Below are 14,730 nucleotides of genomic sequence, written 5' to 3'. Positions count from 1 at the left end.
AATGATAATATTTACCCTCATTAAAAAAAAAGTATGTTATACTAACAAGGAAATAAAATAAGGTTATAAATTTTTTCCACTGTAGGAAATGTCAATGAAAAAATCCCAATAAATAAACTAAATGCAAACAATACCTCTTACAATATTGCTAATCTATGAAACAGGTATTCTCTCTCGGCATTAATATCGTTTTGATTGCTTGTGGTATTGGAATGATAACGGGGATTTCTTCTTGTTCAACTTTACCTTTCAAACTCATTATAGTATGTAATTTAATTCTTCCGCTTCTTCTAGTATACTAAACTTTTCTACTTCTAAGTCCGCTAGATTTTGTACATTGTTCCTTTATTAACATGATGCCCTAACTAGACTTTATTGGATGTAGATACTGGGTCACTCTGCCATGGCAATTGTTCTTTTGCTTCATTCTAGGACTGTTGATCTTACAGATAAATTATCTACACAATCATTTTACATGCTCACATGGAAGGTATGTAGCATTGGTTTCAGAAAAAACTTATGATGTTAATTTAACATAGCCTGACATTTTGTTTTATGGAACCACTACACTAGGTCTTCTAATCCCACAAAAATCATACTTTTTTAACCCTAAAGCCATAGGTAATCAAAGTTCAATTTGATGATATTTTCTTTAGAGGCCATAGATTCAAGTTGAATCAACCCGTTTTCTTACCACATGATCAAATTAAATAATACTTTTAGAGAATTTCTATTCTACTTGAATATTTTCCTTGTACCAAAAAATAAAAAAATAAAACAAAATAAAAATTAAATTATATAATAAAAAATAAAATTTCCCCCTTTCCTCCTTTAGATTTTGTTTCTACAACTATCGTGGCATTACCAAAAAAAAAATCCACATAATACCTCACTGCCCTCCCAATGAAGGCAGATTTTTTTTCATGATAGCAAATGTTATCTGTTTTTGCAGTTAGTTTATGCTGAGTACCTGCTTCTTCCATTTGTACGCTGAGAAGAATATCTAGAGACGGCACATGATAAAAGGGGTGCATGGTTATGTCCTAAAGTATTTCTTAAAATTTTTATTAACTTTTAAAAGTTTTAAGTAGTAGTTTTGCTAGAATTTGTTGTAAATTGATACATACTAGCATATTTACAATCATTTGATTAAGCATATGATTACATCTTTATCTTCATGAATGTTTATCTTCTTTTTAGACAAATAGTCCCTCAACCAAATATAAGATAGTTTGTTGAATTGTGGAGTGACATTTGTTTAAGGGAAAAAGAACCATAAAAGGTAGTGTGGCCCCTACACCAAGATGCATGGGAGAGCGAAATGATCACCCAACCCTATATGAAAGATGGAAATCTTGCCGTTGTTGATACTTTTATGTGTACTCCCATTGGTCTCTATGCTGGTGTAGAAGCTATGTTGCCTTTTTTGGAACCCTCTCCCTTTTTTAAACATATTTTACATCTACATGGCCTTTCACATGCTCCCTCAATTTATTGCCATGTGGATAAGACAGTTTATTTTGCATTCTAACCATGATTTTGCTTAGGATCCCCTACATAACCTACATGTTAAAGTTTGGCTCGTCTAAATTTTGTGTATCTAAATTGCTGGGAAAACTGGATAAAAAAAAAGGAAAGGGCAAGCTGATATTTCCTTCCTCTTCTTCTTCTTCTTCTTCGTTTTTTTTTTTTTTTTATTTTTTATTTTTTTTTGGCTGTTGTCATGCTTAGAGTTACCATAAATACAAAGGATGAAAAAACTCTATCCTACTAATATAGGGAAAACACTAGCACACGGTACCAATGAGAGGACGTGCACTAGTATCTTCAGCACCTTGGCATGCAGGGCAGCATCGCCTTTTCGCACACCCCATCTCTGGGCGTTTCCTGCACCATTAGGACAGAGCTTCTTTACATATTTATTAATTTTTATTATATTTCTCAGCTCTCTCTCTCTCTCTCTCTCTCTCTCTCTCTCTCACAGATTGTGGGATGGGTGGTGGGGTGGGCTGAGGGGGTGGGTTTTACAGGATTTTAGAATAACCAGGGAGAAAGAGAGGTAAAAGTCTAAAGGTTCCTAAGTAGTATCAGAAACATAGTTTAAGGTAGGAAAGTATCAGCAAATATATGTATTTTTTTTAGTAAAATAGTAAATTTATGTAAAGTATAGGAGAATAATAGTAATTGGCCCCTTTATTAAAAAAGAAAACAAGAAAAAAAGAGGATGCAAAAAAAAAAGGCTACTTGGTCGCGTCCCCCTACTCTCTCTCACAAGGGGATGCGAAAAGACTAGGCAGCCCCAATGTTGGATGTCCCAACGAGTTGTCCCATTGGCAGAAGCGCTAGAATAGGTTACACACTATCATGCCCAAGAAATGGCTTAGATCCATTGAGCCCCAAATATTGGGCAAGAAACGGAAGAGGCGTTGAGGGGGCCGGGTTTCCCCTACTCTCTCTCACAAGGGAATGCGTAAAGAGTAGACAACCCCAATGCTGGATGTCCTAACGCTGTCCCATTGGCTGAGGCTCTAGCATAGGTTACACAGTATCATGTCCAAGAAACGGCTTAGATCCATTGAGGCCCAAATCTTGGGCAAGAAACAGAAGAGGTGTTGAGGGGGCTGGGATATACTCTTTAATTCCACATCGGCTAGAGAGAAAGTTACTAAGATATTAATAAAGGGTGGCCTTCTTACTATGGCATGAGGCATTTTAAACTCGTGAGGCCCATTGGCACCCCTGACAATTTGTCTCTCTTCTTTGACCATATAGGTCATTTCACATGGGGGAGGGCCACATGGAACATACTATATAAAACCATGTATGGAGACAGGAGTTTGGATCTGATGCATATATGATCACCTAGTCATATATATGAGCATCCAATACCTGTCTCACATTCTACCATTACAAGGGTGAAAAGGAAGGGGTATATTTGGATGTAAAAAGGACAAGTGTTCGGTCCACACATATAGGACCAGGTGATTCTAAAGAATTTGGATATTTTACAAGTATGATCACCTGAGCATACATGTGAGCATCCAATATATATCCCACTTCCTGCCATTACAAGGGTGAAGAGGGGTATATTTTGATATAAAACGGACAAGTGTTCGATCCACACATGTGAGACCAAATGATCATATGTGCAAGGGATCCAATTCGATCATGTTTATATACACATGGGTGTGTACAGTACACACAGAGATCTTAAAACCATCTTAGATAAATAAAATCATAATGTTTATAGGCAAAAAACACAAAAGTGACAGAACACAAAAGGAATCTTCATGAACAAGGCAAAAAAGAAAAAAGAATAATGAAATAAAATAAACTAGATACCAATGCTAGGGAGACTTCTCTTTTTATTCATGAATCACTAATTAACCACCCTGCATTTACACTTTACTCATAAAGAGATCTTAAACCCTCCATTATCCATATCATCACCTTCCTCTTGTCGGCCCGGTCCTCTGTTGCAATCCAGCCCTTCCGGTCAATTCCGGGAGCTACTCTCCTCCCTCGGCTTGTAAAGAAAACCCCAAGGGTGGGAAGCTGGATGGAAGAGAGGCGCTCTGAAGGTGATGATATGGATAATGGTGATCGTGAGGCTTTGGATCGAGGACCACCTCCTCAGGGGCCGGAGGTGAATGCACCTACTCGTTCTTATGCAAGGGCGGTAGGTCTCGCCTCATGGCCTGCAATTGATTCGCTCCCAGAGCCGATTCAAGCAGGAAATATTACAAGGATTGTCATACCACAGAATGATTATGAAGCAAAGAGACAGAATTTCAGGTTTGCTCTAATAGGCCGTGTAAATTTTCGTCTTTTATCTTTGGATGATTTACGTCAAGAGGCAAGAGATAACTGGAAATTGAGCCAAGGAGTTGTGATGCACCCTCTGGGAAAAGGTTATGTCATTTTTCAATTTCGATGTGAGGGTGATAAGGCGGTTATTTGGAGAAGAACCCCTTTGCGTGTGCGTGGACAGTTAATTCGGCTTCAACACTGGAGACCGGATTTTAACATCCATGAGAAAAATTCCTTCACGAAACTTGTGTGGGTTCGTTTCCCAGACCTTCCCTTGGAATATTGGCATGATAATGTACTTCTCTCCATTGCGAAGGCGGTGGGACGTCCAGTTACCCTGGATAATCATACTAGACAAGGAATTTTGGGATATTTTGCCCGAGTGCTGGTTGAAGTTGATTGCTCGGAAGCTGCTACTCGGGTTGAGGAGGTTCAGGTAGAGAGATTTGAACCAGGTACTACTAAGATTTTTGGTTTTCGTCAGCGAGTAATATATGAAGATATTTGTGCAAAGTGTGGTTTCTGTAAGCGGATGGGTCATCAAGTAAATAATTGTCGACTCAAAAAGATGGAGGATGAGAAGCAGAGTGCTCGTGACAATGTAAGGGTACCAGGTGCGGTATACGAGGAAGACGGAGTTGACTCGGACAAGGGGGACTCGTTGGGTATCTCTGGATCTTTTTTGGAAAGAAAATTTTCAAATCTGCCTCTCCAAAATCAGATTTTGAAAAATAAAGGGGAGTTACCTATTGAAGAGGGAAACGGCTCTGCTGGACAATCTCATAATAAAATCTCTTCTCAACTTCCAAATATAGAAGAAGGTGTGATTCAAATTAATTTGAATCCGGCTAATACAAATCTCCCAATTTTGGAAAATGTGGGATTAGCGCAGGAGAGAGTTGAGTCAGAGAAGGACTCTAGTGATGATGTGGAGGGGTCTGATTCTGATTCTGAATCAGAATTAGAATCTGATTCAGACCAGAATTCTGGTTCAAAAGAGAATGGACCGTATCAGGTCCGATCTTCCCCAGTCTATGATACGGTGGATACTTTTCAGCAGGAAGTCTCTTTGGCGAGGGTGTCGCAGGGTCCTGTGAGAATGTCATCGCGCACAAAGAGAACGGGACTGATTCAGGGATCCAGTCGGGGCGGCCTGACGAGCAGGGGTGGTCGGATTTCTTCCTCTGGGTGTGGTCCGGCCCCTACCTCTACAATTAGTAGAAGGGAGATGTCTGTGATGGGCGCTCAGGCAGTGGATAGAGCTGTTTTGCTGGGTGAGCAGGGCAAAACAGTGGGAGAAAAAAAGGGGAAGAAGAAAAAAGGAGGAGGTCAGACATCTATATCTGACAGGATCGCGGACTCAACAGTTTGATCATGCGTGTTCTTTTCTGGAATATTCGTGGTGTGAAGAAGGAGGCTGGTAAGAGATTTTTACAATCTCTTATTTCAGAGTATTATCCAGATATTCTGTGTTTGGCTGAACCAATGGTTCAGGTGAGTAAATTCCCTGTTTTATTTTTTAATAAATTGGGATATTCGGCAGAGTTTATCCATAATATCCGCCATGAAAGGTGTTCTAACCTGTGGATAATTTGGAAACGTGGTCTGAGTCACCCTTCCATTGCCTCAATGTCGGCTCAACAGCTCTCTATTGAGGTCGACTGGCAAGGGAAAAAACTGCTTTTGTCCTTTATTCATGCTAGTTGCTTTAAAATTGAGCGTAGAGATTTGTGGTCGGAATTGGCAGCTGTTTCAGCAGCTTCTCTCCCTTTGCTTATTGTTGGTGATTTTAATGCGACGTTGTTCTCTAATGAGAAAAAAGGCCTGGGGAATTTTAATGTTGGATCGGCAGCAGAGTTCCAAGCAATGGTGGATTCTTGTATGCTTATTTCTACCTCTTCACAGGGTAAAAAGTATACTTGGTCAAATAATCGTAGAAGGGGTAATGTCATGGCTGTTCTGGATAGAAGCTTTCATAATGAGTTATGGATTGATGAATTCAAAAATATTTCTCAGAGAGTTATAACCTGCACTGCATCTGATCACACTCCCATCTTGATCCATTCAAACATGATCCAAAAGCCTAGCAACATTCCGTTTCGATTTCATAATTTTTGGATGGAAGATGATAACTTTCAGTTGGTGGTGAAGCAAGCCTGGTCTCAACAGGTGAGTGGCTGCCCCATTTATATCTTGGCGCAGAAATTGAAGGTGGTTAAAGGGGTGCTAAAAGCTTGGGCAAAAGAAAGATTTCCTAATCTAAATGAGGAAGTGAAAAAAGCTACTTCAGAGCTAAAAAGAGTGCAGGATACTATTGAGGTTTCAGGAATGTCGGATGCCCTCTTTAATGAAGAAGCGGATGCAAAAACAGCCCTTTTAAATGCTAGTAAGATGCAAGAAAAACTGTGGTCTGAGAAGGCTAAATTACGTTGGTTGAAAGAAGGCGATCGGAACACAAAATTTTTCCATCTTTCAGTGAAGATTAGAAGATCAAGAAATCAGATTAGTATGTTACGTCGTGAAGATGGTTCTTGGATTTCTGATCAATTAGATTTGGCCAACTATATTGTGGATTTTTACAAGAATTTTCACTCTGAAAATCCTGTAGAACCACACTATGAGTTACTTGACCAAATTCCGACTCTCATTTCTAATGAAGACAATGCTTTCTTGGATGCTGTTCCCTCAAGGGAAGAAATAAAGATGGCGATATGGGATCTGGATGCGGACAGTTCTCCGGGACCTGACGGCTTTCCAGGTCAGTTTTTCAGAAGTTGTTGGGATATTGTGGAAAATGATTTCTGTAGGGCTATTTTCTCTTTCTTTTTAGTAGGGAAAATTCCTAAGGGGGTAAATAATTGTTTCCTAACCCTTATCCCTAAAGCTGATGGTGCTTCTTCTTTGGATAGTTTTCGTCCCATATGTATGGGAAACTTTTTCTGCAAAGTTTTGTCCAAAATTGCTGCTTCCAGGTTATCTCTCTTTCTCCCAAGATTAATCTCAGAAGAACAAGGTGCCTTCCAGAGGGGTAAAATTATTTCAGAAAATATAAGCCTTGCTTCAGAGTTGGCAAACCTGATGCACTCATCTGTTCGAGGTGGAGGTATGGGTCTAAAGCTAGATGTGCAGAAAGCCTATGATTCTCTGTCTTGGGAATTCCTCTTTGCAACCTTGAAGAAATTTGGTTTCTCTCCCAATTGGATCAACAAAATTCACCAGATGCTGCTCTCAACAAGGATTTCAATTTTACTAAATGGAGGTCCAGTGGGTTTTTTTGGTGTGGAGCGTGGTCTCAGGCAAGGAGACCCTATTTCCCCAATCCTTTTTATTCTGGCAGAGGAAGTTCTTTGTAGGGGGCTGAAGAACTTGATTCTGGAAAGGAAGATGAAAGCTCTCCCAGGCCCCAGAGGAGCAATTACTCCTTCCCATTTACTTTTTGCAGATGATATTTTCATCTTTATGAATGGATCAGCTAGGTATGTGAAGCATCTTCATGAGTTTTTATCCAAGTATCAGTCTTTTTCAGGGCAGAAAATAAACTTGGAAAAAAGTAAAATATTTTTTGGGAAGATTGCCCCTCATAGAAGTCATTTTATTAGTGATTTTCTGGGCATTGCCGCGGCTGATCTCCCTACAAAATATTTGCGGGTGGAGATTTTTAAAGGCAGAGTGAAGAATAGTCATTTGCTTTCTCTTCTGGATAAGATAAAGGGTCGGTTGGCAGGGTGAAAGGGCAAAATTCTTTCTATGGCTGGGAGAATTGAATTGGTTAAGTCAGTTATTTCTGGTATTCCCATACACAACTTCTCTGTGTACTGGTGGCCGGATGAAACTATTAAGGTGGTGGAACGATGGATGAGAAATTTTATTTGGTCAGGTGATATGGAAGTGGCAAAGAAGATTGTTATGAAATGGGAAGGGGTGTGCAAGCCTAAAAAGGAAGGGGGTCTGGGAATTAGAAGGATGAGAGAAGTGAATTTTGTTTGTTTATGTAAACTAGCTTGGCAAATCAAACATGGGGATTCTCTTCTGAGCAGATTCTTCAGGGAACGTTTTATCAAGGAAGATGGGTCGCTGCGAAGGGGATATAAGTCTTCATCTATATGGCCGGGTTTGAAAAGAGTTTGGAGTTTCGTCGCGAAGAACGAGCAATGGATTCTGGGAAATGGGAAAAAAATTGATTTTTGGTTAGATAGATGGATTGACAATCAATCTATCGCTGAGAAGACAAACTTGGACCCTGTTTTTTTCTCAGATTTAAAAGAAAAAGTTTCTGATTTCATATGCCAAGCCGCCTGGGACCTCCCTCATGTGGAGTCGGTTTTACTTGCTGAAATTTGGGAGAAAGCTAAACGTATTCACATCCAAGGTGTGAACGACCTATGTCTTTGGCGATTGACCTCTTCAGGTATCTTCTCTATTAAATCTGCCTGGGAAGAAAATAGAGAAAAATATCAGAAAGTGAGTTGGTTTTCTCTTATATGGAACTCATCTAACCAACCAAGACAAGCTGTTTTTGCTTGGCGGTTAGTTCAAAATAGATTACCAACAGATGAAAATGTGTCTCATCGTGGAGTGCAAATGGCTTCCCGGTGCAGCTTGTGTGGTAAAGATGAAGAATCAATGTCTCACTTATTTTATAACTGTGAATTTGCTCGTAGTTTGTGGAGAGCTTTCTGTGAAGGTTTCGATGTGCAATGGAAACCTTATATGGACATGCTTTCTTTTATTGCATGGTGGAAACAAACAGCAAAGAATCTCCATTTTAAAAAGGTGTGGATTACTGGTTTCTCTCTGGTTCCTAGTGTCATATGGCAGGAAAGGAATGCAAGAATTTTTGAGGGGGTCTCCAAATCATCTAGACACTGTTTTGCTATGATTAAAAGTGAAATCAGCCTCCAGATGACTGCTGCTACAGGGTCCCCTCTCTCATTTAGCTCCTTACTGTGTGCCAAAAGATTGGGGATCTCTAGGGTGCGATACAAACCAAGAGAGGTAATGGAAATTTTTTGGTGTCCTCCCCAAAGGGGATGGGTGAAGCTAAACTCAGATGGTTGCTCTTTGGGAAATCCAGGAAAAGCAGGTGCGGGTGGAGTATTTCGGAATGAAAATTCAGAAATATTACAGTCTTTCAGAACTTTTCTTGGTGTCCACACAAATTTTGAAGCCGAGATGATAGCTGTTATTACTGGACTGGAATTTGCAAGAGATATGGGTATTACTCATTTGTGGATTGAGTGTGACTCAGTAGCTGTAGTTTTACTTATAGCTAAGGGAAGAATCCCTTGGTTTTGTCTTCAGAGGTGGATGAGTTTAACCTCCTATTTGAATTCTCTTACCTGGAAAATCACTCACTGTATGCGGGAAGCAAATCCTGTGGCTGATTTCTTGGCAAAAACAGCAGCAAAATTCGAAGTTTCTTCTCCTATCCAATCCTGGCCTGTGCGAATTGCTATAGAGTTGGAAGTGGATGGTCAATCTCGGCCTAGATACCGCTTCTTTTAATGTATTTTGTTTTTATTTCCAATTTTTGTGATTTGGTTTCTGGTGTGAGTTCTTTCTCTGCTGATGGCAATGCCGAAGGTGGAGTAGAATTTTCCAGATTCCAAATATGTTATTGTCTTCGTATATTCTTTTTCCCCTTCTTTTAATACAATGAAATTTTAGCGAAAAAAAAATACTCATAAAGATGGGAAGAGACTCAAGGAGCGAGGAGGACTTCCAGTGGAGTTGCCTAAGGCACGGTCAGACCCATAACTTCACTCATGTCCACAGGTTCATCAAAAGGTGTCCGCAACTCAAAACTCATGAAGCAAGTGAGCAAGGATCATGTAGATGGTCTGAAGGGCAAACGAGATTGCTGGCATGATCTCCTACCTGATCCGAAGGGAATAGGTTCAAAATTCTGACCCCAGACATCAACATCTGCGTGGCTTGTAAGAAACCTTTCTGGCTGGAATTCCAATGGGTTTTCCCATATGTGAGGGTCTTTGTGTATTTTCCAAGCATTCACAAGGACTCGTGTCCCTGATAAGATCCTAAAACCACCAACTTTACAATATTCTATGGCTTGATGCGGTATCAAGAGTGGAATCACAGGGTACAGGCGTAGTGTTTCCTTCAAGATTGCGTAGAGATATGGAAGCTTACCAATGTCTTTCTCACGCACATACCTGTCCTTGCCCACTTGGTTGTCTTTTTCCTCTTAATCTTTTTTTAGCACTTGTTGGTTGTTTAGTAGCAAGGAAAGAGCCCATGACAAGGACAATATGTTGGTGTCCGTGGCACCTAAGGGCCCGTTTGATAACATTTCAAGAAACGCGTTTCTGCCGTTTTTGTTTCTAGAAACAGTAGAAACAGAGCAAAAAGCGTTTGATAAAACTGTTTCGTTTCACTTATTTTTAGAAATAGAAATAAAATTTTTTACTTATTTATGGTTCAAGAAACGACCCAGGTGAAACAAGTTCTTATTTCGCCGTTTTTGGAAACGACTTGTGGCAATTCTTTCACTGGTTACCATCGACTTCTAAAAATATGACTTATCAAACACCTTCAATTCCGTTTCTGTTTCTAGAAACGAAAATTTATATTTCTGCCGTTTCTTGAAATAGAAACGGCAGAAACGTTATCATATGGGCCCTAAGATGATACCCTGCACAATAGATATATAATTTGTTAGTTTCTTATATGAGATAGGACTGTAGCTACAGTGGATATCATGAGGGAGAGAGCATGTTGCAAGCAATTCAAAATATTTGAGATTGTTTGTATTCTTATAGGGGGAGTATTTTCTGTTTGGAGTATAGCCTACGCCGTAGGAAACACCCCAGCTACCACTGTCCTCGAAAAAGAATCATCCCAAGAGGCATAGGGAATGCAGATGGCCGGTAACATTCTTTCTCCTTATCTTGAGACTGGGTGTAGGCGCCACACTCCAGGACATAATATTTTTCCGATATACTGACATGGGATCACACCCCATCCTTGCTTCTAGGAAAGAGCTATTGCACTTCAAGAAGAATATGAAAATAAGGGTTCGAAGGAGCTTCTCTCTCATGCCTAAAGGGAGAACGTGTGATTTTTGGGCAGTAGCTCTACCTCTCCCAGCCAAGTATTGGTACCACTGCAACCCATACCCCATGGATGGTGTGAGGTGGTTACCTTCAAGGGAGAGGAGCCTTTCTCTACAACATCAGCACGACCTTAAATTCCAAACCCTCTCACTCTATCAGCATTCATAATAGCTTCTTTGAAAGACTAATGTTTTCCCCGATTGATAATTGTAGTATGAATATCTTTTATTAGTTAATAAAAGATGTATAACTAAACCTATATATAGATAGGAATCTACAATTAGATGGAAACTCTATCCGATAAGAAGAGATGATACACTAGTATTCTAATAGCACATGTAGGAGTTGTATTAAGACTCTAGTATCATGTAATAGACATGGACTATAGTAAACCCTATAAAAGGATAGGGTTTGTCTACACAAAAGAATTCTAGTCAAATAGGAGTCCTGATTAGATACAGAGTTTAGTGACTATTGAAACTCTTGCAAGATAAGAGAAGATAAGACAAAATTAGACTAGAACTCTAACTGTGTTGATATCTCCATTAACTTCTTTTTCTAGAAGGGTGCTTTCCCTCAGCTAGAGTAAAAGCTTGGTTGTGGGATCCATAGTGGCCCCATGCACATTAGGGATATCCGACTGTGCTTATTCTATGGCCAAACTGCTTGCTTCTATAAAAAATAATCACTCCACGACCTCCTTTCTTAGTGTTTGAGCTCCACACACCATTAGTGAATGAGACCGAAAAATTATAGAGGAGTTGAAGCGAGGTAACACAAGTGGTTGTTTCCAAAGAGACAAAGAACTCGCCACCTAAAGGAAATCCACCTAAGGGATAAGAGAACTTAAGAAGAACTTCTTCTTCTCAAAGGCTAAAGGCTCAAATTATGAATAAACTCCAAGTATTACATTTCATTCACTGGTATAAGCTTATATAGATGAGCATAGAACAACCTTCCAATTATAAGCAATTTCCAAGAATGAAATTAAGACTAATTGGAAAAGCAAACATTGTGAAGACGGACAACTATCCAATAGGAAAAGACCTTGGGAACCTTGAAAGATATTTTCCACATCTTGAAGAGTCTGCAAATCTAATGGTTGAGGTTCCCAAGAAGTTCTACAATCGAATTTGAATGAAAATTGGACTAAAAAGATGAATTTTGAAATTTTAAATGTCTGCAGTAAGCCCAGACACACTTTACCAAAACTGCCATAACTTCTTCTAGAAAATAGCAAATGATGCACCGTTTTTTGTTGAACAATTAACTTCTAGATATTTCCATCCATATATGACACGACTTCTAATTCCTTCTGACTTGGTACTAGTATCATCGTGAAGTTATCCCAAAATCCTGGACTCCAACTTTTATTTTCAGCTTTTATCCTTTGACTTAGGTTTATGGGCTTATTGGACTGGGTTGTTGGCCCATTTGAAAATACTCCTACATCAGTGAAGACTACCACATTATCCAAAGGTGGACCAGAGAATTGAAACTAAGAAGAAAAATAATAAGAGAAATGATATTTAATAGTTAGAGAGGTGGATGAGATCTAGATAAGAGTCAAACCCAACCTGCTCTCATCCACTGTATGAAGAAAGGCTGAAATAATGGATTATAAATTTAAAGGTTGAAGGTTAAAAACTACCTTATTTCTTGCTTTCCATATCTGCCATATGAGGGAAGACCAGAGAATGTGGCAGTCCTGTTGATCAGGCGCCACTTTGAGGTAAAGAAGCAAGAATTTCAGCCAATCACAAAACTAATTATCATTGAAGGAAGCGGTGTCAAGTCTGACATGCTTTTGGCAATAACATCAAAGGGTCATTTAGATATTGCATGGACAACTGATTCATCATCCAGATTACAAATAGGGCAAGTAGGGAGACGAGAAGTGGATCTAAGATGTACCTATTTATTCATAGCAAGGGCATTCCTGGTATGACACAAAATATAGAGGTGGATTTGTCATTCCCAATTCTCCTCTTAAGACCATTCAAGGGTACGTAGGGACCTACCTTTTAAGAGGCTTCTTCAGGCCTTGGATCAGGAGTGCCAACGGGGCATATAAAAAGGAACTATTTGGGATTACTTCCCTTTAAACACTCTAACCCAAAGTACATCTGGGTTGGACAGAATCCTCCAGCACTGCCTGGTTAAAAGGGTGACATTGAATCATCTTAAATCCCTTTAAACACTCTAACCCACAACACATCTGGGCTACATCTTGTCCCAGCCAATCCAAAAGACGCTTTTTCATGCTCTGCCTTTCCTTCTGTAATTGTTTAATAATTTTATCCAAGAGTTGCAAATGGAAATTGCAAGAAGTAATAAGGCCAAACAAACTGAATATCAAGAGGCTGCACATCGACCACCACGGAGGCGTGAGCGTGAGTGGTCTCCAGCAGCGTCAGCATCTTCTCATCATCAGTGTCGGTGAAGATACGGTGTGTAGAAACGTAATCTTAAAACGATGCAGAAGATAATGGAAAAAACAAAATAAACAATGCACACGGATTTTACGAGGTTCGGTAAGGTTGCCTACGTCCCCGGTGAGATGAGATCCTACTTCACTATCAATGGAGAATAGTGTTATAGCGCTCGTCCTTACACCTCTCAGTATTGCTTGCATTGCAGAGAAAGAAATCCTCGCTACAATCCGCCGTCCTGCTTGTCTAGGTGCTGCACCAGTATTCCCTAGATTAAACTACGACACAAAATATAGAGATGGATTTGTCATTCCCAATTCTCCTCTTAAGACCATTCAAGGGTACGTAGGGACCTACCTTTTAAGAGGCTTCTTCAGGCCTTGGATCAGGAGTGCCAACGGGGCATATAAAAAGGAACTATTTGGGATTACTTCCCTTTAAACACTCTAACCCAAAGTACATCTGGGTTGGACAGAATCCTCCAGCACTGCCTGGTTAAAAGGGTGACATTGAATCATCTTAAATCCCTTTAAACACTCTAACCCACAACACATCTGGGCTACATCTTGTCCCAGCCAATCCAAAAGACGCTTTTTCATGCTCTGCCTTTCCTTCTGTAATTGTTTAATAATTTTATCCAAGAGTTGCAAATGGAAATTGCAAGAAGTAATAAGGCCAAACAAACTGAATATCAAGAGGCTGCACATCGACCACCACGGAGGCGTGAGCGTGAGTGGTCTCCAGCAGCGTCAGCATCTTCTCATCATCAGTGTCGGTGAAGATACGGTGTGTAGAAACGTAATCTTAAAACGATGCAGAAGATAATGGAAAAAACAAAATAAACAATGCACACGGATTTTACGAGGTTCGGTAAGGTTGCCTACGTCCCCGGTGAGATGAGATCCTACTTCACTATCAATGGAGAATAGTGTTATAGCGCTCGTCCTCACACCTCTCAGTATTGCTTGCATTGCAGAGAAAGAAACCCTCGCTACAATCCGCCGTCCTGCTTGTCTAGGTGCCGCACCAGTATTCCCTAGATTAAACTGCGATGGAATACAAGACATCATACACCAACACGGTGTTCATCTCTCATCAGCTTCATAAACTGCTCCATCTAACCTTTTCTCGCTCTCTCACTCTCTCTCGATGTATCCAACTGATAGTGTCGGTGGTCGATACTTGGATTCCAAATGTGTGCAACTAACCCCTCTTTTTATAGCGATTACTCTTACTATTAGAGGACATTTTTTTCTACCCTCCGTACGTCTCGTGGGTCACGTGATAACGGTGGGGTGGGGTGGGGTGGGGCGGGGCGGGGTGGGGTCAAGGAGGGACGAACGAGCCACGTGAAGGACAACTACTCTTCACGTAAGATTGGCAAGAAGACACGTGTAGGATCTTTTACTCATATT

General features: G+C 40.1%; 3 protein-coding genes across 3 annotated transcripts; all 3 read left to right on the top strand.

Annotated features, from left to right (window-relative positions):
• The first annotated feature begins 57 nt into the window (after window positions 1-57).
• On the top strand, window positions 58-1,041 carry LOC122077495 (coumarin 8-geranyltransferase 1b, chloroplastic-like). The gene is made up of 3 exons (XM_042643447.1): window positions 58-263; window positions 386-490; window positions 953-1,041. Exons 1-3 carry the CDS (start codon window positions 156-158, stop codon window positions 992-994), a joined length of 255 nt encoding a protein of 84 aa, XP_042499381.1. The 5' UTR covers window positions 58-155; the 3' UTR covers window positions 995-1,041.
• A 2,518-nt stretch (window positions 1,042-3,559) lies between these two features.
• On the top strand, window positions 3,560-5,182 carry LOC122061816. Its single transcript, XM_042625344.1, has 2 exons — window positions 3,560-4,429; window positions 4,532-5,182. The coding sequence occupies exons 1-2, from the start codon at window positions 3,560-3,562 to the stop codon at window positions 5,180-5,182; spliced, it is 1,521 nt and encodes a 506-aa protein (XP_042481278.1).
• Window positions 5,183-5,184: 2 nt separating this feature from the next.
• LOC122061743 lies at window positions 5,185-9,315 on the top strand. Its single transcript, XM_042625226.1, has 2 exons — window positions 5,185-7,535; window positions 7,848-9,315. The coding sequence occupies exons 1-2, from the start codon at window positions 5,185-5,187 to the stop codon at window positions 9,313-9,315; spliced, it is 3,819 nt and encodes a 1,272-aa protein (XP_042481160.1).
• The last annotated feature ends 5,415 nt before the right edge of the window (window positions 9,316-14,730 follow it).

The sequence above is a fragment of the Macadamia integrifolia genome, chromosome 1, assembly GCF_013358625.1.
Source record: "Macadamia integrifolia cultivar HAES 741 chromosome 1, SCU_Mint_v3, whole genome shotgun sequence".
Classification (NCBI taxonomy): domain Eukaryota; kingdom Viridiplantae; phylum Streptophyta; class Magnoliopsida; order Proteales; family Proteaceae; genus Macadamia; species Macadamia integrifolia.
Note: the sequence above shows the minus strand (reverse complement) of the source record. Positions and strands in the feature narration are given on the sequence as shown.